The sequence below is a fragment of the Phoxinus phoxinus genome (genome assembly GCF_949152265.1).
Source record: "Phoxinus phoxinus genome assembly, chromosome: 1".
Classification (NCBI taxonomy): Eukaryota; Metazoa; Chordata; class Actinopteri; order Cypriniformes; family Leuciscidae; genus Phoxinus; species Phoxinus phoxinus.
The window spans coordinates 30,169,746-30,195,875 of NC_136876.1; the positions used below are offsets into that span (position 1 = coordinate 30,169,746).

A 26,130-nucleotide genomic window follows, 5' to 3' on the forward strand; every position below is an offset into this window, starting at 1 on the left:
TCACACTTTTACTGAAAAATTGCTGCAGTCAGGGCCCTTTGATGAAGGGTATTCTAGAAGCTTCTGGAAACTGTCAGCACTCATCCAATCACAACGCAGCACCGGCGAGGGGTGGTTTGAGAGTGGAAGAGGGAGGGAGATGCAATGAGTCCTCGAATGGGAGACGAGGGGGAAAAAAAAGGAGTCTCTGTGTGTATGCATCTAAATCCAGCTCTCTGAACACTGGATACATGGACACACAACACAAATCCTCAAACATTTACACCGTTGGGAGATTTATGTGAACTGAAATGCTTTAACTGCTAACCAGTTTACTGAGACTTATTTTAAAGCTTTGACGCTCTGATACACACTCTCACGTGTAAAAGCATGAAGGCAACTCGCAAGACCATTGACACCGAGATCAGTTTTATGGCTACATTATAGGTCAATAATAACAAATAATAATTTAATAATAATAATAATAAACTAATAAAATAAATAACAATATAATAATAATGACAACAATAATAAAACAATATGATAATATAATATAACATTTACTTTGCTAAAAAAATTATGTTTTTTGTTGTTGTTGTTGTTGTTTTGAAGCAAGCATGTACACAAACAAAAAACAACTCGCATGATATGCCAGTGGATACAAGACAACATGGTAACACTTTACAATAAGGTTCATTAGTTAATGTATTAACTAACATGAACTAACCATGAGCAATACATTTGTAACTGTATTTGTTAATCTTTGTTAACGTTATTTAATATAAATACAGCTGTTCATGTTAGTTCACAGTGCATGAACTAATGTGCACAATATTTTAATAAAGTATTAGTAAATGTTGAAATTAACATTAACAAAGATTAATAAATGATGTATACGTGCAATTCATTATTAGTTCATGTTAACTAATGTAGTTAACTAATGTTAACTAACGAACCTTATTGTAAAGTGTTAGCCACAACATTTTATATGCATTACAGTGATGAATAACTAGTTCAGGATAAGTAAGTAAGGTAAGGTAAGGTAAGGTAAGGTAAGGTAAGGTAAGGTAAGGTAAGGTAGGAAGGAAGGAAGGAAGGAAGGAAGGAAGGAAGGAAGGAAGGAAGGAAGGAAGGAAGGAAGAAAGAAAAGAAAGAAAGAAAGAAAGAAAGAAAGAAAAAAGAAAGAAAAAAAGAAAGAAAGAAAGAAAGAAAGAAAAAAAGAAAGAAAGAACATGTCTGTGGTAATGGACATTATGCCATTAATGCTGTCGATATACATTACCTTATTGATCCAAGAAAATTAATTTAATTACCATTGTTCGATCTACTGTTCGGAAACAAACACTGCTTGTGCAGAAATGCAAAAGCTTTTTCATATAGAATTTATCAAACAAACAAACAAAAAAAGGTGCTCAGATAAATCCTAAAGCAATGGCTCTAAAGAGAAAAGAAAAGACTGACAGGAAAAAGCAGACATCAGCTTTTGGGAAAACCGCATTAGATATTAAAGATGTCTGTTTGGAAAACAGCTCAAATGCACTCTGAATTCTCAGAGAATTAAGCAGCATTTCATTTTCAAAGAAAAAAAAAAAAAGCATATTGGCCCGAGGGAGTATTTTCCATCTTACGGCGTGCTACAGATCTCTCTCACTTTCACGTAGACCATTTCATTTACTGTCTGATGAGAAATTAAATCCTACATTAAACGTTCAATTGTTCGACTTCACAGGACAGATGAAAGCACTAAAGGTACGGGAATGGTGTAACATGTCTTGGTAGGATGAAATTACAGGACCTGAGCCCAGTCTAAATACAGAGGAGACACCTTAACTGCGCCTCCTACTACAGACACACACTCCGCACATGCTGCTAACGTGTAATGACAGGCTTTCCAATATGAGCAGTGACTTCAAACGGAGGCCAAAAAGCGCTGAGTGGGTTTATTTTGATCAAAAGCGCTTTCCAGCACAGATTTCAGACTGTACGTGAGTTATGAGACAAGACAAAGGCATTGGGCTGTGGAGATGTGAATCAGACCTCACAGAGTGAACAGGTTTTTGAGGTCAATATAATTGAACGTCACTCTCTCTCTCAATGGCACGTGAGTGGCTGTCTGTGGAGAGAACAGGCATATGTTGTGCTACCAAATCATTATCTGTCATCACTTTGACAGACTGTTGTAAATGTTTTGCCATGCTCTATTTTAAACCGTCCTTGTTTTCCCAAACATTATATAGAGTTTGTAAAACATAGGCTACAATGATAGTTAAGGAACTAAAATCATGACCAGTACAACTGACAAGAAAGTTCGAAGAAAACAATAATAAAAAACAATAAATAAAAAAAACCTTGATTTTATTTTTCGGAAACATTTAAATGATTTGGCACAAGGCTGTCATAGTTCCCACACTTTCTGACCAGTGGATTTCCATGTTTTTTCCATGACTTTCATTCAATTTTGGGCAGACAGGGTTTTTTTTTTTTAAAACATCTAAGAGAGATAGCACTTCACAAATATAAATTTCTTCTCAAACGTTTTGCCTCATAGTTTGAATTTGCCTTTGAGACTTTGCCTCATGCATTGCAATAAGGATTAGAAACTTTAAAAATAGTTTTCACTCAATTTCTACCTGATAAAATATTTCAGAGATTAGCATAACTAGAAAAATGTATATTCATAAAATGTATTAAAAGATTTGATTAATTTACATGATTTTTTTCAGGTCTACAGTGTAGGCTTCCTTATACATGCAGGTTTTCCTGTTCTTAAAAGAACAACAACAAAAACAAACGCTGAGAGGGTGAATTAAAAAAAGAAACACCTTGATTTTTTACTGCTCGTTTTGCCTTATTTCTAATAATTTTAAGTCATCTTAAGGCCCCATAGAAGTTTGCTGAGGCCCTTGGTTGAGAACCACTAATCTCTAACACCTAGAAATGTATGACTTTTCAAGGCCTGAAAAAACACACTTGTAAAATCGCCTGTTAGCTCTAGGTTTTGCAGGACTGGTGAAACTCCATCCTGTGGCAAGAGCTCTACCCTTTTTATTTATTTATTTATTTACTTGCTCTCAAAATGTAAAAGACAACAGAAACTTAACATTGGTCAATCTATTGCTCCCCATAATTTCTAACCCCTATTTACATTCCTTACTGAGAGAATATTTCTGAAGCAGTAAAACATCTGATATCTCATTTTGTTTTATCTGTAAAAAAAATTTGGATTGTCCATGGACATTTTTTCAATTCAGTAAATGAGAGATAATTGTCAGAGTGCAGAGGGTATCCTCTGTTTGTGCACATCCTCAGGAGCCAGACACACGGAGCATTTCTCCTTAGGGTGGCACTTACACGGACACCTTGTGATGCCTTGTGCATCCCCGGGTCCCAGACTAAGCTTGTTGCTATGGAGATACACACCTTGCAGTTGTTTTTTTCTCTCCGCCTCTCCCAGATCTCATCACAGCAGAGCATCTGTCACTTCCTCACAACACAAACAAACCTCACACAGGCTGCTACAGGACGCACAAAATGTAATAAACTGACAGGTCAAAATGAGTGAGCAGATGTTAACAGATAATATAGTTTTAAGTGAGGCAGCTTTATGTGCAGTTAACCAAGCAGCTGGCTCAGGAAATGATGGGTAATACTTTTCATTATAACTGCTATGTAAGGAACCATGCAATTTGAACAATATGGGGACTGGGGAGGACACTGCATGTTTGTGCTTTGTCAGCAAGAGCAGATGCAATAACCAAAAGCATCCTTCTTCACGTTTATAGAGCAACAATAAAAGAAAAATGGATTCAATAACGGTGAATTCAGTTGAAAAACTGGAAACAATAACTGTGAATTTTTTTTCATAATTCAGCTAATAAAACACTTTACACAAATACCATACAAAAGTATGGGGGGTCAGTATGCTTTTAAAAAAAGAAAAAGAAAATGAATACTTTTATTAATTATTTTGAAGACATGTTTATGCCTAAAGACATACTTATATTTCTTAAGCATCAAATCATATGATTTCTGAAGGATTATGTGACTTCAAGTGCAGTACTGCATATCACAGGAATAAATAAAATGTTACAATTTATTAACATAAAAAACTATTACATATTTTACAATATGTTACATAATGTTATATTACAATTATAATTATAATAACAAATATTACAATTTTACTCTCTTTTTGATCAAATAAATGCAGCATTGGTTAGTAGTACACTTTATATCAGTTGATTATTTTCATTTTTTTAATTGGAAATTGACTGACATAAATTAACAAAATTTATTTATAACAAATTAAAGATAAGTGTACTATTAATGTGTGGCATGGTGGCTCAATGGGTAGCACTGTCGCTTCACAACAAGAAAGTTGGCATGTTCTCCCCGTGTCACAGTCCAAAGACATGCAGGTTAGGTGGATTGGACAAGCCAAATTGGCCATTGGTGTGAGTGTGTGTGAGTCACAAGCCAAGTAATAGGGAGGGTTGGGGAAAGACCTAACAACAACCTACCTGGGAAAAAAACATTGCCATTAAAATTCATGGACGGCCTCTTGCCCATATAATCACAAGTTGGATGCGTCTAAAATTGTAATATAGCTAGATAGTATTAATACAGATTCATATTATGTTAAAATCAAAAGACTCAAAATGATAATAAACGAAGTATGACTAGCCATCGTAAAATAGCCTATAAGAGCAAACCGATTTGTATGTTTGGGTGTCATAAAAAGCATCATAAAAAATGGCTTGAAATCTGTATGTGTGCTTTGTCAACGTTGACTATCGCTCCATTAGCTCAAGCAAATAATCTTTTGTTTTTACAGTATCAAACTCTAGATGTCAAACAAAATAGCCAGCTCGTGGTCAGAGTTCAATACCCTGCCGCAGTGAGATTAGCTCTAATACGATCTACACAGCCGAGAGTGACGCGTGACTCGACCCTGCCAATGGACACGTTTCAAAAGCTTCAAACATAAGATCATTAATCAGAGGAAGACATTGCAGGGAAATAATCGCAACGCTCGCCTATCATGCTAATCTCATCGCTTTCCATGTTTAACCTTGCACGAATGAGTCCGGAGATCTTAATTAGCAGCGTTTAAATATGTAGCTGTATTTAAGGCCTGCGGTTTCTCACAGAGAGATGAAAAGACCCACACGAGGAGGAGACTGGGAGCTGCTCTATATGAAAACTGGGGACGTGTCTCATGGGACGAGCACAGAGCCGAGAGGAATCCTTACCATAGTCACCCTCAATTAACCGCACTTCAAATGAACACCCTCCCCTCCTCTCTAGCACATGCATTAACAAAGAGTAATAAAATGATCGGATCGTCATAACACTGACACTGTACAAAAGCATTAATAATGTGTGTTTAATTAATTGTACAATTAAACTATTCACTTAAAAAATGACTTGTTTCAATAACAACAAGGTTAAATTCCTTATGTTATGCAACTTTAATAGCATGACCGCAGATCAGCTGATTTCAAAATGTTGTAGTTGTTCTGGTAAAAAGTAGCAGTATAACGTAACAATGTCAAATATCACTTTGTATTACATACCAGCAAACTGAATCAATACTCAAAGGGACTTTCCTACAGTGGCCTTCATCATCTCTCTAAAGAAATGTTGGGAAGTCCAAATCATTTTAGTGAAATTATTAATCCAGGTGGCTATTTTTAACGAACTGGTTCATAAAAAGATTGACTCATTTAAATCATCACACTGGGCAGGAACTTCTGAAAGGAGAATATTAATATCTACCGCTCAAAGGCTTTGGGAAATAACTTTTTTTAAAGAAATACTTTTATTCAGCAAGCATGCATTAAACTGATCAAAAGCGATAGTTAACATTTATAATGTTACATACAATTTCTATTTCAAATAAATGCCATTCGTTTGAAATTTCTATTCATCAAATCAGCATATTAGGAAGATTTTTGAAGGATCATGTGACTGGAATAATGGCTGCTAAATTTTGCATCACAGGAATTAATTACATTTTAAATATTTATTAAAATAGAAAACATTAATTAAAAAATAATAATAATTTTACTAGCTGTATTTAAAGGTGACATATTATGCCCCTTTTCACAAGATGTAATATAAATCTATGGTGTCCCCCAGAATGTGTCTGAAATTTCAGCTCAAAATACCCCAAGATCATTTTTTTATAGCTTGTCAAATTTGCCCCTTTTTTGGGTGTGAACAAAAACACGCCGTTTTTGTTGGTGTCCCTTTAAATATCCTTTACACGAGCTTCGGATACTCCGGCAATAACAAAACACGTGATTTCTCACTCATCCAAAATCTCAGAAATAACCAGTAGCGGAGTGCAGCCTTACGGAGAGACTCAGGAGCACCTCGTGACCTGGACGTTTCTGAATAGTTAGTGGATGCATTTATGAAGTTGTTGTGGAGCTACATTGATTCATCTCATCGACTTGCATGTACAGTCATGTTTAACTTTATCACAAGTTGACACAGTTCCCTGAAGTCTTTATAAGACATACATTTTTGGGTCAAAATACCATAAGGATGTAGCCTAGCCTGAGCGAGAGATTGCATGCTTTTCTAGAACTTTTGCCATTATAACTGGTTACACTGTTGTCGCTTGCGAAAACCAAATTAGCGGTGCCGTGGGGGGAGACGCGCAGATTAAGAGGCGGTAATATTATAAGATCCCCTTCCTATTTCCGAAGGGGAGCGAAAATTTGACCGGCTTATTTGTTGACATGCTTGCAGAGAAAGGCTTACCAAAACAAAGTTACTGGGTTATCACTTTTCACGTTTTCTGGGTTGGTAGATGACCCAGCGACCCGATTATGACACAAAAAGTCAGATTTTCATGATCTGTCCCCTTTTTAGTTGCTCATTGCTTTCGTGCCAAAAAAATGGATTGCTCTCTTAAACAGCTTAAATTAGCAAAAAGTAGTTAGAAGATTGAAGTGTAGCTAGCTACTTCATAAAGTTTATTACTTCATATATAGTTTAAATACTTTAAATTATGATTGCTTAGCCTCAAAGTAACTTTCCCAACATTGTGTCATAACAATTCAAGCCACAAATTTCACTTGGGAATCTGCTGTCTTTGGACATAGACCACTTCCTAAACCACTAATCTGGAATTGAGCACCACTAACTGCTAAACACTGAGGAACCACACAGTAACCTGCCGTGTCTGACTCCCTAGGCTGGAATTGGTCCAGGCCGGGTCTTATGAGCGAGAGCTTTATGATTAAAGGAACGTGCGTGAAGACGAGCAGATTCCAGAGGTTGGCTCACCTGACCTGTGCTACCGGTACGCATCTGCCTACGTTCTTTCGCTCCACATTTTACCAAATTGTTTGACATTCGGACAAATATGTTATGAAGACCGACAGCTCTATTATAAACCATTATGTGCGTCTCCCACCATCACTTTATTCTACTATAACACACTATGGTGGGCCTTTTTACGCAGAAAGTGATGTACCACAAATCAAAACACACACTCAAGCACAGCACTTTTATAAAACAGAGTCGTTTTTAAAAGGAGATGGAGCTAGTGTGAATACACATACACGGCTGGCAAAAAGACAAGATGGCGGTAGGCTGCACTGCCTAAGGGAGGCTATAAATACTGACCCAGTCAGAGAATGTTTCGGTCTCCCCACACACACGCACACCACCATCTTCAGCGCTTCAAACACACTCTCGCTCCAAATCAGCAAAACCATCAAAGCCTTTTTCGAGAAATTCACACTAACACAGTGTCCTCACCAGGCACAAGCACAACACGATAAAACAACATCAACATGCGATAAAATGTTCTTCTGTGTTGACCTGTGTGCGACAAGCCACACAGCATTTTGTTGAACGCTTGCTTTCCATTCCTGTGTTGTTGCACTGCCCCTCACCCATAGTGAAATCTCATTGGTCCAAAATCCAGCTCTACACAGCTGTTTATTAAACAACAAACATTCAGTACTTTTTGCAGTGCTGGATTCATTTACTTATTAGCCAGGCATCATGACATTTGACAAGAAAAGAAATGCACAAAGAATCTTTTTTTTTTTTTTGTACATAAATTTGTCAGATTGGTTAGTTGTTTAGTGGCTCTCTGGTACTCTCATTGTAGTAAGTGCAAGTCACTTTTGTTACAAAAAAGCATCTTAAAAAAAAAGCTACAATCAGTATATAGTATCCATTCTCACACAACACATGTAACACTGAATACAAGAAAGACTCGAAAAAGAAAGCAGGCTGGAATCAGCATATCGAAATGGATTTGCATCACCATTTGTAGGATGTTGTAAAAATAGTTACCCATGTAAAAGTGCACCAATTGAACCACAGCGTGTTTGGTTCTCAATGCAAATCAACAGGGCTTCTTTTGAGAGCCTGCTGCTCCTCAGAGAAATACTGACAGCTGACTAACATGCACGTGAATGTGGAGAGTTTCTTTATGAAATCCAAACTGTGCCTGCCATTACAAAGAAAAGACTTTGACGGTGACAAAAGTTGGCACGGCACACATTTTACAGGACTTCAACATGCTCTGCACATTTTTCATGATCTGAATTTTTCATGCACAAGAAAGCAAATATCTTCACAATCTCTCTATAGGAAGCCAAATAAAGGAATCAAGGAAAGCACAGAAAACTACATGTAATGAAGGTGAAGTTCAAATATACACTCAAATTTGACAGAATTTAAAGGAGAATATTAGATTTTCTCATGAAAATACATAATTTATATACAGGATTCCTACACACTTAAAAATTCCACTTTTCCAGTCTCAAGTTTGGCGTCTGTGTTACTGCCAAGAGACGTTTTAGTAACAACAAAAGTGAATTTCTACAAAGCAAGTTCAGAGCTTAAAACAATGAAACATCCAAAAAAGCATGCTCCACTAAGCCATGAGTCATCCTTCTGCTCGCTGCCCTGCATGCTCACAGTGGGTAGCGGCTGCCCTCTCAGATAGGCTGTCTGGGTAAGGACTCATGCCTGTACTCTGCTCATACAGCGAATGCCAAGGTCTCAGGGGATCAAACTCCTTACGAACTGAGGAACTCAAGGACGAACAGCCAGACTGAGTCATTAGCAGTAATTAACGAGGTCCTAACTCTGCAAATATGGCATAGGAAGGAGCTGTAATGAGCAGGTTCTTAAAGTAGGAGGTTTTAACCGACAAACAACCTGTGTGAGCTATTCAGCCTGACATAGACCCCTCTACAACTGCCCCTGACCACCATATCAAACAGACTTAAGGATTGTTTACACCAAGAATGATTACAATTAGGGCTGCGCGATATGAGGAAAAGCTGCGATGTGCAATAACATTGTTTAATATTGCGATGACGATATGACTTGCGATAAATTTGATTGTTAACTATACTGTTCCCATGTCTTAGTGCTTTAATAGGTTCTTTGCGTGATAGGTCAAACGTTTATTACCGGTCTGGTTCAGAATACACGATTTTAGCGCGATTTTGACGTAACGTTTGACGTAACGTTATGGGTGTCGTGGAGATTCGTAATAACGACAACGGGCGTCGGGACGCAAGATTCGATCGTTTTATCTCGTATAGTGTGTCATAGTGGGCGACAACATACGTCGCGTCTGCGATGCTTCACGACAGAAAGACTATATCATGTTTAATTCTTTAACGGTCCTCCACGACGGGTTGAATACGTGAGCGAGGCGAGACGTGAGTGAGTGCAACAGTGAGTGTGTGTGTGCGCCAGTGAGCGTGCGTGTGTGTGTGTGTGTGTGTGTGTGCGCGTGAGTGAGTGAGTGAGCGAGGGACAGTGAGTGTGTGTGTTTGTGTGTCTGTGCGTGCGAGTGAATGTGTGTGTGTGACGGCACGCGATGACTGGTCGGAAAACAACGTGTAGTCTGACATGTTTCTTGTCCACGACAAGATTTTAGGAGTCAAAAAGGTGTAGTGCTAATCTGAAATGCCCTCGATCCTTAAAGTCAGGTGGATTCTGATTGACTGTTAATGTTTTTATCGTTCATAAGCTGGAAAATAAATCATTCTGACAGCAATTCTAACAATATTGTTCCTCTGTGTCATTATCAATATTTACAATTTTATAGTTACAGTAATCTTAACAGTTCTTGGTACGAAAGGGCCTTAAGATAAGCAGGGCTGTCTGAACAACAGTTTCAGATCAAGCTTTCCAGAAGTTTAGAAACAAGACAATCTAAAATCACTACAAAAAAAATGCAGCAGGAGTCTCAGTGAAATATTATAAATAATATTTGACAAAATGACATTTAATTGGCAACTCTCAATTAATAATTAATTGAGATTAATTATTATATATATCGTTATACCGCGGTAACGATATATATCACCGTACTGCCCAAACCTAATTGCCATGCATCTCAATATTACTTTTGAATTTAAACTGAAACTGACCTATGAAGCGGGCCAGACCACACTCAAAATAGAAATCTCAGAGTTTATGCACAGATTAATATACAAAAATATTGACACCAGAATCAAAATAATCCATGCAATATAATGGGGAAAAGTATATGATTGTTTCGGCAGAATTTGGCACAGTCGTAACTGGAACTATTGAATGCAATAACTAGTCATTATTTTTCTACATGCAATACGCAATACAAAGTTAAATGGGTCATAGACATTCTACCTGGGGTTGAAACTATCTTAAGGGCAACTGGACCAAAAGTATATGATAAGTGAGCAAAACAGAAAGTCCCTGTGGCTGAGGGGGAGAAAAGGTGCCTGAACTGAAACAAGAGCAGAAACGACAGGAATCTGGTTTAGCACATTAACAATCAGCAGCAAATCAGATTAGTCCTTGAGGTATGCGTCTATGTGTGCGCATATGCAAATTAAGTTTAAGAGAATGAGTTAGAAAGAGAAAGAAAGAGATTTGGAAGGGGGGGAAAGGGGGATGGTTGTTTTTTCAGTTGTCTAAAAACCTTCAGAGGCCTTTGAGCTTCTCTGCGGCCAAAACCAAAAGACTTGAGCTGACAGGAAACTTAAGCAGGTTCTCACACTTTCTTTCACACAGTTCCACTGCTCCCTTCCTCCATTGACACAGACAACTACAGCGCTTTCCAACTTTTTTTCTGTACTTCTTTTTCTCTCTCTCTTTCCTCATTCCACAAAAATACTCTGTTGGTTTGGCAAAAGCACTTCCTTGTGAATCTCTCCAGGTTGTGTGCATGTGTGTGTAGGCCCCTGCTGGGCCTCTCTTGAAAAGAGAAAGATGGTCTTGAAGTCATCACTTCTCACTCAGTACCAGAGCAAAGCGCTGCTTCCTCCACGAGTCTCTTTAGAGACTCATGCCTCAGAGCTCACCTTCACCTTTCTCTAATGATACAAATGATCTTTAGGTGGCATTGTGCTAAATTTAAAATGTCCTTTCAGAATTCACAGAACATTGTTGGCATAGGAACATATTCAACATACTTGTTACTATGGCAAGGCACGGCAAGCTCAAATCATTCTGAGTGAAGTGTTGAGGTCAAATAGAAGGGGTCAGTGGGGTCAACTCCTTTTTTCTTTTATTTAGCTTTAATATTTTTAGTGGGAGGGCTTTAAAGGGGACACAGTGAGCACTTTCTCAGAGAGCATTCTTGCATGCTGAAAGAATAACAGAAGTTGTGTCGAGCCATCAAACTTCAGAACTCAAGACAATAATTGCCAGTCTTCAAATCGCTTGCTGTTATTTATGCGTAGGTCTCTGTTTTTATAATGACTGACAATTTTCTGCACCACAGGTTACATCATTTAGTCATTTTGTTGGATGAATACCTGTCAGTTACCACACTGAACAACTGCGATTAGCATCTAAACATTGCTAAAAACACATCTGGCATTTGATGGACATGCCCTAAACCAGCCTAGTTATAAATGGCTTCCTTAAAGTGACAGTACACTCCCCAAAAAATAAAATTCTGTCATCATTCACTCACTCATGTCGTTACAAACCTGTATGACTGACTTTCTTCTGTGGAACATAAGTGAAAATATAGTGAAGAATGTTGGCAACCAAATAGTTTTGGTGACCATTGACTTCCATTGTGTGGACAAAAAAAAACTGACTTTAAAAAAAAAAAAAAAAAAATGTAAAAGTTTTTCGAACAACATAAGTGACTAAATGACAGAATTTTCATTTTTGGGTGAAATATTCCTTTAAGACCAACTAGTTGTTCAAACAACCCACTAAATTGTGCACATCCTTACCATAAACATACAACTTAATCAACAAAAGCCAAATTACAAGGAAAATATGTTGGGGTGGTACAAACATCACTTTATCTACTTGTTTGTATCACATTTGTCAGACTATAAAAGATCTGTCACGCAGACAGTATCTTGGGTAAAGCATTTAGAAGGCTTAAGCATAAAAAGGTCAACATCGATCCAGGAGAGTTATACTACACTATTACCTTCGACAAACTCTTTTTTTTCCACAAACAAGCACTTTGGTTTATCTTACTTAAGTTTACACAGAATAAATCTAACACACATGTCGAGCCACCCAGAAACAGGTCAGCCAAATTCAAGAAGATCTAAAGGCGGAAGGAACAGACATATCCTTATCAGCTGCAGATAATGTGTGTCCTTAGGTACCATGGCGCAAGAGGGGATAAAGAAAGATGTGAAACAAAGCAAAATCAGATTAGATCTAATTAGCAAAGCTCCACGAATGCCCCTAGTGTACTCCGATTAAAGAAACAAGAGATTCTAAACACTGACTCACGCAGTGATACAGAAATTCGGGGGATGAAAGAGGAGAAGAAATAGCTTTCCGACTTAATTTTCCAGAATATTTTGCAACGGAAGTTTCCTGTGCGCACGAAACCAGCATTCCCTCCTGCGTTAAGTCTGATGTTTGAGAGTTCTAGCATTAGCAGATGCTCTAATGAGATTTATGACTGTCTATCCCTCACATGACATAAGCCCCTCTCCCATCTGCCCCATGACAACCCTGAAAAAGCCCTTTCTGCCGTCTAAAATTTACTGCCTCATACCTCACCCCTCTCAATGAAGGCGGCGTGACCTGGCCTATGAGGCGAGGAGACCAGAACCAAACATGTCAGCACATAACCTCTCCCACTGCTCCCACTGTCTCTCTTGCAGTGCTGTCCCTCTCACTTATCCTGTCAATCCAAGATCTGCTGCTTAACACGGATTTAACCAGGACCTACGAACAACCAGACTAACATAGAACAGATCCCTTTGAACGAATGGGTGTTTCTTCACCTACAAGCACTTTTTTTTTCCAGCTTGTTTCTTTTTGTAAAATTGTTAGGCTTTTCTCCATATCTCCATTTATTTGGCTACTTTGCAAACACCATTTATGCACATATTCTATTGTTTTATACTGGTCCCCAGACACAGATATAAAACAAGATTTGATCTAAAAGTATGAAAATTCATAATTTGATAATCTACTATGATACGCCACAAAAGGAGCAAAATAAACAGTAAAGATTTTAATATTTACTATGTGAAAAAACTATTTAAATCTTTACACAAACTACTCAGTTGTCATACATAAATACTAAAATTAATAATATAAAGTTTTAAAACATAAAACCGTATAAAAATATAATTTGATTATGTGCATTTAGAACTAATCTAATGCTAGTCTTAGCAAGATAAAGTCAACCATTTTAAATGTAATTTTCATTAAAAAAAAACTTTAAATGTAATTTCCATCACATAATTCAATCAAACATAATACATTATTTGAGATATGATGGCAATAACAAAAATGACCAAAAGGAATTATTCACTGATGAACACAAAGTCCACAGGGTCAAAAGTGACCACAGATGAAAAAACACTTCGTATGATGCCGCCTGTTTACAATCTTGCCAGATTTCCAAAAAAAAAAAAAAAAAATTTGAACAATGTATGTAAAATGTTTTATGCTCAGCACCTTATTTGTGAATAATTCATTATATATTACATTAAGGACAATCCTGATTTACTAACATTCAAATGTTTAAAGTGCAAACGTCTGAGTCTCTCTGCAGTCACCAGTCGTGGTTGATTTGTCTCTACCAACTGTTGTGCCGTCTTGTGCCAGTCATTCAATTCACCCACATAAATAACTGCGCAGATTCTTATCAAATGTACTGCAGTCCCACACTACCGTTATAGCAAATGGTATTATGTTTGTGTTCATTCTGACAATAGCATTAAAAAATTTCTGCAGCACATGCAACGTAGGATTTGCCACTCTAGAGGTGTTTGACAAGATGGTATGAACATATGAATGGAAAAGATCCTTAAAAAAGTAACACTTTTAACTTCATGCTTTAGTGCAGCACTGCAAAGAGAATCATAACTGACCTTTGGTTTTCTGTTCAGCAGCCTGTAAAGAAAGAACAAAGGTAGACTGAGAGATGAACACTTTCACAGGTATAGTGTACAAAAGCTTTATAACAAACAACGTGTCGCTTCTGGAACAAAAAAAACAACAACAACAAAAAACAGTACAAAGTGGACCATAAATATTGGAGCATGTAAGATGGATTATAATGGATATCTTCAGTATTATGCTAAATAGAAATCAAGCTGGATGTGCTAAATCAGGGATGTTCAACTTCGGTCCTGGAGGGCCACTGTCCTACATAGTTTAGCTTCAACCCTGACAAAAGCTCTTTTCTAGTAATCCTGAAAACATTGATTAGCTTGTTCAGGTGTGTTTAATTAGGGTTGGAGCTAAACTCTGCAGGACAGTGGCCCTCCAGGACTGAAGTTGAACATCCCTGTGCTAAATCAATCCAAAGAGCAGCAGGATGTGAATGATACATTAGTAAATGTACACATACTTTGTAACTCCATGATGTCTAAGAAGTGATACACCATAATATCTATCCGTGTTTGAATAGAGTTTCACAGGCAGACATTAAAACAGGTTGTTGTGAGCTCTAAGTCTTCAGGTTGGTACCTGTGCTTTACGTTGCTAAAGACGTCTCAGAAGCTTATGGCAGACTCAGTAAGGTGTCCGCTAAGCAGCTTTCATAAGGAGGACGCAAGCAAAAGATTCTTGGTGAAAGCTTGTAGGTCATAGGAAAGAAGCCCTCACCTTTTTCTGAGCAGCTTCCTTCTTTTTCTTTTCCTCTTGCTTTTTCTTTTTCTTTTCTTCCATCAAATGGTTCTCCTTTTGTGTGACGTGTTTTGTCCCAAGGCTGTGAAAAGGATCAGTTGTGAGTTATTTTGGTCCTAATCTTTACAACAAATAGAGACAATTGACAAAGTAAAGAAAACAATATTTTTCTAATTTATTACTATAATATTACTACCCACAAAACCAAGGACAGTACTAATTTGAATATGATCTAAAATCTAAAATAACTTAGGTACGCAACTTTATACAGTAGCTGATTTAAAAAAAAGAAGAAAAAAAAAGAAAGAACAAACAAAATATTCCATGTCTGTTAATGAAGAAAGTGAACCTACAAATGTAATAAACTTAGTGTGGCTTTTTAGACTAAAACAAAGTCTGGTTTACCACCAATAATAAGTCTGAGCCACAAAAGAAGACAAGACTTAAACAAGACATTCTCTAGTATTGAGAAAAATACCAAAATAAGTTTCAGTGGCTGCTCCCAGACTGTAGAATGCGTTACCTTTTAATATTAGATTTGCTCCATCCATGTCTGTTTTTAAATCTAGGCTAAAAACTTATTTTTTTTAACTAGCATATGGTCAAGGATGAAATGTATTGCATTGTGTTTTGTTTGTGTGTTTTTATTGCCTCTTGTATTGTTGTAAAGCACACTGGTCAACTGGTATTGTGTTTAGTAGTACTATAGAAATAAAAATTGACAAGTATTGACAAAATAAAGCAGAAATTGCTGATTTAAACTAGATTTGCACAAATAAATGAAAGCAGCTGCATCAAGTAAAACAATTCTAGTTAAATAAAATAAAAAATCCATCTGTGAACAAAGCTCAAAGGTATTAGACCTGGTCTGAATGTTTGCGCTTATGTTAACAATAGTCAGAAAAGAATGTTAACAAGAAATTCACAGGAAAAAGGATGTGCTTGGGACTTAGAGGAACATTTCTTTTAGGAATAAAAACATTGACTATGAACTTTCTTCGTTGTATACCAGCTGTTTTCAGTAAACTCTGCCTGAGTGGATGAATCGCAGATAAACAAATGTGACATGAACCAGATGCACCAAAACAAGATTGATGGAAGCCTATGAATGGCTCTTCTTTAATAATCACTAAATAAATATTTGAAACGAGAGATGCACGGTATATTGGCACGGTGGTCGTCATATCAACTGATACACTACCGTTCAAACTTCATAATCTTCTAAAATATTTTTGAAAGAAGTCTCTTATGTTTAACTAGGCAGCATTTATTTGATCAAAAGTAAAAGTGACATATTACAATTTAATATAACAGACTTGTATTTCAATATATTTAAAAAATAATAATTATTCCTGTGACGGCAGAGGTGAATTTTCATGCATCATTACTCCATTTTTTTATAGAAATAAAAAACATTTAGGCTAGATCAGTTGGACAATGGACACTACTATTATAAACTGAAAGTGTCTTACACCAGTCAGATTTCACTTGTGATGAGAGTAGGGAAAGATGACTGACAAGACAATTGCGGAGGGATTCAAGTATTCGTTTTGTATAAATAAAGGGAAAGTTGTAAAGATCTAGGCCTAATGTTAAAGATCAAAATAAATGCAACAGATCCTGAGCGTCACTGACAAATATCTTATCTTGTCACCGTGCAAATTCAAATAATAAAGCAATTAAATGCTTTATAAAAAAGACTGATCATTTAATACCACTTAAATCTAAAAATGAAAAACTACATTTTTCATTCAGCACATTATATCTGTGTCATGCCTAAATTCACTTGTAGTAGCATTTGAAAACATCAGTTTTAGAGATTTATTTTTAATTATATATTTAAATGTAATAGTATAGCATAGAATTTAATACCATCTATTTATTGGTTATCAGCCAAAATAGCCTACCGAAAACAATTATAAGTCTATAATCATGTGTGAGATTATGGAAAGAATTAATGAGATGAATACACATCCCACAACATAACTGCCTACATTGTTGGTCTCTTCTGTATTTATGATGCGGTCCAAGTCAAAGTCAGAATGAAGTACTGTAGGAAAAAGCGGTAGGTGGAGGAAGGAGGGGAAATGAGCGAGTTGAAGAGACGGTGGAGATGAGGTGGTAGGAGGGTGGGGGGGAATAGCTAGACGCTCTCTGGGCACAGAGCCAAAAAATGTCAGCGCTGCAAGACAAACAAGAGAGCTGAGAGCCCTCGGGAACCTGCTGGCTAGCAACAGCAGCCTACAGAGGAAGAAATCTGCAGCCTCTCCATCAGACACAAACAGGCATTAGAAACCCATAACTTCCGAGCCATTTGAGAAGACCAGACCTGACATGCTAGTAAACCCCTGGATAACACGAAAAACTCCTTTAGTCACCCAGCCGCACTCAACAAATAACAGACAAAAGACGGGGTGAAAGAACCTTTAGAGTCTGATTTTATTTCTACAGGCAACTATACAGTGGTGAAAGTGCGGCGTGAAATCCCGTTTTATGAATTCCAGACCATGTGAGAACCTTTTTAAATTCAGCAGAAGAAAACTTCCTAGCAGCCTGAATGCCAATAAAAAAAAACAGCGAAAGGTGATTTTTCATACGTTCAGCTCCTGGCGGGCAAACAGACGCTAAAAATAGCTTTTTGGTGGATTGACTCGCAGTCATAGCAGTCCGATGACTTTCATCTTCCTCCAAAGTCACTAATGAAAGCACTTTCACAAGCTCTACTGACAATTTATTGCCCTAATAGATCACACAAATGCCTTCCATAAAGACCCCTGTCATTATACTCAAATCACGTAGGTCTTTCAGCGACTGCACATTTGTCTCAATAAAATGCAAAACATCCAACAGTTCAGCACACTAATGGACTTAGCATAAGAGGAAACTCATGTAACGAAGGACTAAATTGAGAGTGATCAGTTCTGAGTTTATTAGTGATGCATCAAGGGGGAAAAAAGTTGTCAAACGAATTTTAGTGAGATTAGTACAAACCCTGTACTCAGCCATGGCTTTTCATTCTTCATTCTTCCGGGAGCTTCAGAGTACGTTTACATGACAATGTATTAACAATGGAAACGTTTTTCCTTTTCAATTTACGCATACAGCCGACACCATTGTCAAAACGATCCCCGTCCACACGGCGAAAAAACTATTACGAATGCTGTATTCTGCTGCCAGGCCAGTAGTTGGCGAGGTCACATTGTAAAGAAACACTACACACCTATCTGCACATGACGTCACCGTTTTCAAATATTTGTGTTTTTGTAGTTTACACGGAGATAATTATGGTACATGTTTCAAAAGGTTGTACATTGAAACCCGTTTTCAAAAGTTAGCATTTTTAGTCCCCCAAAACGCATTGTTGTGTAAATGATTGGCCCCAAAACTCATTCAAAAGTTTTAGTTGAAAACGGTGACGTGTAAAAACACCCTCTTACACTGGACCTATGAAACCTTGAAGGGATAGTTCACCCAAATTTTTTTATTGTCATTATTTAGGCCCTGTTTACACGAGAACGCTCGCGGGTGAAAACGTAAAAATATTTTAGCGGATGTGCCTTTCGTTTACATGGCGACGGTGTTTTTGGGGCTTAAAAACGCAAAAAAGTGAAACCACCGTCCAGAGTGGAAATCTTAAAAACGCTCCACCATCGCGTTCCCGTCTAAAGGGTAAAAACGCAAAAGTCTGCTAGACAGTGAAGGCGTCGCGTACGCGTTTAAGTCACAGGCATGCGCCAGTAGAGGAAAATAACAAAATATTATTAAAAAAATATAGCATTAATTTCATTGACAAAAAAAACACAAAAATTCTGTCATTTTTGAGAGACACGCGAAGAGCACTGAGGGTTAAAGCAGCAGCTTTACCGTATTAAACATGAAAAACAGTGTCAGCGTCTCGTTCACTTTCAGTGCTTCACATTTCCACCTAGCCGCCTGGAGTGCATACATCGATTTTCACACACTTTTGCGTCACCATATGCACGCAGATTCCCCCCCCATAACGCTCGTCTAAATGCAGAATAAAAAGTGATAACACAACGCCACTTTTGCGTTTTCTCTTCAGATCGTTTCCGTGTAAACATAGCCTTAGGCTACTCACCCTCATGTCTGTTTTTTTTTTGGTCTATTAAATGAAAGTCAACAGGGTCCAATGTTGTTTGAACTTTCTTCAAAATATCTCAAAGATCGAACTAGCCCTTTAAGGCTTAAAGGCCCCAATATACTCACGGCAAAGTTCTTTTTCGTGACACTCCCTTGCCATGAGTATATTGGGGACATGCCCACGAACTTCCCCACAATACATTCACTGACCATCTATTGCATACTGCACACAAAACTGGTGAAAATCATAAGCGCCAATAAGACCGGAGACTGCTATGCAGTATACTTTTTTGTTTAAACAAATTAATACATATCAAGAATGCATTATTATTGATCAAAGGTGACAGTAAAGACGTGTAGCCTACATTATTACAAAAACAATTATATAGCTAATTTCAAATAAATTCTATTCATAGAACAAACCCTGAACAAAATGTATCATTGTTTAAATAAAAACATCAAGTAGTGTTTTCAACGTTGATAATAAGAAGAAATATTTCTTGACCACCAAATCAGCATTTTGGAATGATTTCTGAAAGATCATTTGACTAAAAACTGGAGTAATAATGCTGAAGATTCAGCTTCGACACATCACAGGAATTAATTACATGTTTAAATATATTAACATATTACTTTTTGATCAAATAAATGCAAATAAATGCATTATGGTGAGCATAAGATACTTCTTTCAAAAAAACAACAACCCAAACCTCTGTAAGGTAGTGTATGAAACCACAAGATATTTAGAGTTTTGTTTAAGGCACTTTATAGCAAGCAAACTATAGGCTAGCCCATCGCTTTGTTTTCTGCCTGTGAAATAATCAATATTAACTACTATCGGGGAAACAAAAACACTGATCGTGAAAGTCAAAACACATTTCAACAGTTCAGGGAGACTGTCATCATGGCTTATTCTAGAGATGTATCTGTGCCAGTCTATTGTGGTATCCATCCATTTCAGATTTACTCACCCCTAAACACCACAAACTGTAGCTCGCTTTACAAGTCGGTCAGAGGGTCTCTTCCTGTCTAGGTGGGCGGCTCTTAGCCAGAAAAAGCCACAAATATTCTGAATACCATGAAACATGAATTTCAGATAAACTATCAAATAACTGAACTTTCAGCACCTCACAATTGGTCTAGAGCAGTGTACAGAGTTATAGACAACATTGCTGAGCCCTATGTGTGATTAAAATGTATGATAAGACATCCTAATAGGCTAGATGAAGAGGAAAGACTAAACACCTTTACTGTAACTGAAGGCTGCCATATTGCAGTCAACCAAGCAGGTGAAATGTGGCATTATACGAATAAAACATGCCTTTCAAAAGGTTAATGAATTCAGATAACTGCTACAGTGTGTCTCAGAGTGGCAAACTTGCCCTTGAAAGACTGAGCTGCCCTTTGCCCTGCGGTTTTCAACCAATCAAAAAAAGAATGTAAAGCTCATGCCATGGCATGCCAGAAACGCATCCTGAAGATTAAAAAAACTCAAGCTACTCACATCAGACCTGTGTGAATGGAGAAAAATCGCATAGCATGCAAAACATTCATAACATTGATAAAGTCTCAACAAACGTAATAATCTAAATTCTAGAGGCTTAGCCTGCATGAAGATTTCAAAGAAATATCTCTACATCAATATCATCTATTATGATGAACAAGTTCTATGAGGGTCAGTGGGACACAGATCCGGTCACAATCTCCAGAGATCAGCATAAATCTAACTTTAGAAATGACAGCTGTTGGTTAGTGTCTTCTGACCAAAAAAATTTAATTATTGTGATATTGATGACCCAGGTTGATTCGAGGCATTAAAGGATTAGTTCACTTTCAAAACATATTTTTGCTGATAATTTACTCACCCCGATGTCATCCAAGATGTCCGTGTCTGTCTGTCTTCAGTCAAAAATAAATTTAGGTTTTTGAGGAAAACATTCCAGGATTGTTTTACACAGAATGGACTTCAATGGCAAGCATCTATCCCAATGTTCAAAAGAAGGTTCAAATGTCCGTCTCAATGCAGCTTCAAAGTCTCTACACGATCCCAGTCGAGAAATAAGGGTCTTATCTAGTGAAACGATCGGTCATTTTCTACAAAAAAAAAAAATGTATATACTTTTTAACCACAACAGTTCGTCTTGTGCTGATCTGCAACGCGCCACGCATTACGTAATCACGTTGGAAAGGTCACATATTTTAAAAAAATAATAATTATACGTAATTAAAACAAAGATGTCGGACGATTTTGAAGTTGGAGGAGAAAATAAGATGGAGTTTTTCGCCCTTCCCTACTTTTTTGAACCGGAGTACACAGACAAATAGCTTAGATAGATGACGTGAACGTGACCTTTCCAACGTGATGGCGTAATATGTGGCACGTTGCAGACCAGCACAAGACGAACAATTGTGGTAATAAGTATATCAATTTGAATTTATCTTTTGAACATTGGGATAGATGGTTGCCATTGAAGTCCATTCTGTGTAGAAAAATCCTGGAATGTTTTCCTCAAAAACCTTAATTTCTTTTTGACTGAAGAAAGAAAGACATGGACATCTTGGATGACATCGGAGTGAGTAAATTATCAGCAAAAATTAGTTTGAAAGTGAACTAATCCTTAAATGTCAAAGTTTTACTAGACACCAAGATCTGCACAGCACATAGCAAAATACAAGTGTTTCAAAGTTAAAGGACTGTGGGCAATAATGGGACATAGGCTAATCGCTCAGCTATAAAACCTTACTAGTCTGATACCAGTGACTGTGAGGAGCTCAGATGGGAGCCTCTATTTTAGATTAGAATACAGATGCTAAACTGATACATGTGCCAAATCACCAAGTGTAGAAAATATCAACACAGTTGCATGCAGATGTAAAATGTGTATACCAGAAAATAAAACACCCACACAAAACAGTTGTTCGCAGGATACGCAAAGAGATAAACACCTGCATGTAATGCAGCCATCACAGTAATTTGTTTGAAGGAATAAAAACTGGTTATGATTTTACTTCAAAAGTAGATAGTTTTATTGAAGTTGTTGAATCAAATATTTTATTTGTATTATTTACAATTAGTAGGCTATTAGGCCTATAATTTCATTCTATTCTTTTTTTTTTGTAACAAATCGTGATTTTTGTTTTTTACAGAAACCAGTTAACCCTAATTGACCTTACTATAGAAATATCAAGAAATCCATGGTTTTATCTGTGGTTATGGTCTTGCTCAAAATGCCACAGTAAAGGAACTAAGTTTCACATGGGAATCATGCACCAGACTCAGCAACAATGATTCCACTTCAATAACCAACAGCGACAAATGACCAAACATGAAGCCACATGGTGCAAATCCCAAGCCACAGTAATGCTGGTAAGGCTTTATTAGAACAAGCTGAGAGGGGCAATGTGACCTAAGCTTTATGGTAATCTGAGCATTAAGTGGCCTCTTTTTGTCTGACCCTTTTTCACTCCTGGAGAACACACAGCCCTTTTCAAAGGTCTGGCTCTGACAGGGGGACCCTGACCCTGTGAGGGGAGCTGAAACTTCCCTGCCAAATTAGCAACTGCACCACCACAGGAACAGTATAGAGCTGGTAAGTCCCGCCCCTCCGTAAAACCCCGCTGGACCTCAAAGTTGAAAAAGCGTCAATGCAAGTGAATGGGAGAAAATAATTATTTTCTGGTCCCGTTCGATTTGTGCCATGAATGTGAACATATGTTGTCTGTGAATTTTTTATATAATCTTTCGTGTGAAGAATGCGACAATTTAGCGGGTAGAAGTTTGATACGGGTAGACTTTGTGTGAGAGCACTTTGTGGACTACAACTCTTCGCTGCTTTCGACGCGTTTGAAACGTCAACACCACTAGCTCACGGCTCTAGCTCACGGATCCCGCTAGACATGGCTGTGTCTTTGGTGCACTTCACCGCCTTCTTTCAGGGAGAGGACAAAATCGTTGAGGTTGGCGAAAACCACGGGTAAGTCAACTTTATGCGGTGACGTCACATAGGCGACATGTAGTCTTTCTCGTTATGTCTTTTCCACAACTGATAGCCGACGAATCATACCATATACTGTCAAACTTGTAACATGAAAGATTATATAAAAAATTCACAGACAACATATGTTCACATTCATGGCACAATTCGAACGGGACCAGAAAATAATTATTTTCTCCCATTCACTTGCATTGACGGTTTTTCAACTTTGAGGTCCAGCGGGGTTTTACGGAGGGGGCGGGACTTACCAGCTCTATATGGTTATGTTTGACATGAGTGCTGTCCTAGTAGCGTTATCATGACAAAAACAGTAATCCGTGCGCTTGCGAAATTTTACCATGGTAACCACAGTATCAGTCTCTAAATCAGTAATCGCCACCAAAACAAAAAGATGGTAATTTTGTAGTTATCTTGTAAAAAAAGAAAAAAAAAGAAAAGTAAAATAGTGACAGGAAGATTCTAGCAGCTTGTGCATTTACTTATTTCAAAGTAGTAACAACAAACGCAAGAACTGACATTTTGACGGAAACTAGCCTATTACCAATTTTGTAAACAAGTTTACTCTAATAGCTAAAACCTCTCTAATTCTCACCAGAAAATAAAAGAAAACAGAAACCCCAAACCTAGAAGCTTCAATGAACTTGAGGAATCTGAATACCAGAAATAACAGTAGCTTCTTCGTGAGATATTTCTAATCCAAACCCCATGAAAATATAAACACCACAGCAGTTATTTCTCTATCGTCCATCGTCCAGGGTTAACGTCATTGCAGAAAGACTGTAACATGATTCTCCATAACAATATCCTAATGTAAAAACAAAAACTAGAGAGTTGCCTTAGCTTAGATAACATTTTACCATCAAAACGACGTGACAGGACTCCCCGCAAATCCTGGACACATATTTACACAACACACAATTCGAGCGTCAAACTCTAGCGTTAAGTAAACGCAACAACGGGGGGAAAAAAATCATAAAATTGATCACATTGCCAGATACGCGCGCGTATATTTCTAAAAAATGACTGGGATCCGATAAGAAATAAGGCTTATCTCGCATCTGTTTAGAAAATGGGCCAATGTTGATGTTCGGGGGAGTAAACATTTGCACACGAAAGCTATTTAACCATCACAACAGAAAAGACCGTGCATGTTAAATACCCTTATCTGCGAGCGTTTGAACACAGTATGTCTGGTTTTAGTGATTTCACTAATTCTGCGTCCCTCTCAATGTCACTGTCTGTCTGTCAGAAACAAAACAGCTCAAAAGAAATTCCTAAAATGACGCAATATCACTGTATACCAAAAAATATCACACCCCGCCCACCTAAAATATTATAACCGTTTTAAAAATGTCTCGTCTTACCTTTATTTTGCAGACGGAGCAACTGCGGTCTGCTATTCAGATGTGATGCATGATCTGCATGGTGAAGGAGGCTGTTGTCGATACCCGTACTGGCACAGATCAGATATTATTCAGTCAGTCAGGACAGTCACAGGACACTCGCTCCTGCAGTGAGCTGCAATGGCGAGCCTGGCTTTCCAGTTGAGGAATTCACCTCTCAAAATGCAGGGGAATTTATCCAGATGCGGAAAAAAATGCCAGTGCAAACAGTGAAAAGACAATTTTGCACGTCAGCAAGACAGCTTAAGGTTGATCAGCTTTAACATTACGACGATTTTAGGAGCAGCTACACAAGCGCGCACCCACACAGACGCGCGCACACTGGCAGTTTGAGCTTTTGTATTTTTTTGGGGTGTATATAAAGTGCGTAAAGGGAAATATTTCAGCATGCCTTCAGTTCGTTAATGCGTATGTAAACGAGTCCACACGAGTAAATGTCCCGATGCTCAGAAGGTAGGGAAATTCCAATGCATCCATTTAAAATGATACTGCACTGACGTGAAGCGTTCACTGGATTTTCGTTAGTGGCGCTCCAGCAGCCATTTTGTTGAAACTGACAACAGCGGCTCAAGTCTCAGTAGAGTCAAACAGGAAGTGCCCCCATTCCCCAGCGCCACGTCACGTGACTTCAACTAACAAACAATCCAACCCCTATGTTAAAATTTCGCTCCACCTTAATTGTTGCTATGACAACGAGGGTCGAGAAACTACCTCTTACCTCCCCCAACAACACAAACTCGTGTATACCCAGCCAGAGTACCCAGCCATCAGATCCCTTGTGTTTCTCTCATTTGAATCATTAATCGGGCTTTCTCACCAATACCTAAAATATATAAAAACCATAGTTGTTCTAGAGAGCTCTTGCATCCATTTTAGTAACAAGGTTTAACGTACCACATTAAATGTTTTTTTATTTCTTTTTTTTATAGACATCGTTCTAACGGCAGGGGGCGCTATTTCGACAAACCACTAGACATCACTTGGCATAGTTGGCAATCCTCTCTTAATAATGAGCTAACTTCCCAGATAGCAGACCGATGTCGATTCAACGTTGATTTTTAGTTGTAAAGGTTAGTATCAATCATCAATCAAATTTCAACGTTGAATCAACTTCAGAACGTTATTACACCGAAAATAAAGCATCGATTCAACATTGAAATGCGGTTGAATGGCGTGTCTGACGTTGATTCAACGTTAATTCGATGAGCAAAACGATGTTGTTTCAATGTCACGAGAAACGTCGTTTCCACATTGATTCGATGTCAGTTTGCTATCTGGGTTGTCAATGTCAACTGAAAACTAAAAACAAATGAACAGACAATCATTCAATGTATTATCCCTCACTGACAGAGGGTGACTTTTAGACATTCCTGTTTTTGTGGCTGCTAAAATACCCTCTGGATTGACACATCTTGACTGGCTCACCAGAGTGCACTTTTTTCTCCAAAACAATTACTGTTTTAAAAAGAGGTGTTTTAGTTTATTTACACTACTTGAATTTATTTTAATCTTATTGAGATTAATAAGAAGCTGTGATTCCACAA

The 26,130-nt window shown here is 37.7% G+C and overlaps 1 protein-coding gene across 4 annotated transcripts in view; it reads right to left on the reverse strand.

The window, feature by feature from the left end:
* The window catches only part of tnrc6c1 (trinucleotide repeat containing adaptor 6C1), a 50,759-nt gene extending 25,543 nt beyond the window's left edge, over positions 1 to 25,216 (reverse strand). For 3 of the 4 annotated variants that reach the window (XM_079618841.1, XM_079618840.1, XM_079618838.1), the window contains exons 1-3: positions 24,548 to 25,216; positions 15,067 to 15,169; positions 14,328 to 14,349 (exon numbers count right to left, since the gene is read on the reverse strand). In XM_079618841.1, coding sequence (XP_079474967.1) covers positions 14,328 to 14,349; positions 15,067 to 15,129 — 85 coding nt within the window. In that variant the 5' untranslated portion in view covers positions 15,130 to 15,169; positions 24,548 to 25,216. Of the gene's footprint in view, positions 1 to 14,327; positions 14,350 to 15,066; positions 15,170 to 24,040; positions 24,060 to 24,547 lie in introns of those variants that run through there. The other variant, XM_079618839.1, reaches the window with a different exon arrangement.
* Between the last annotated feature and the right edge of the window lie 914 nt (positions 25,217 to 26,130).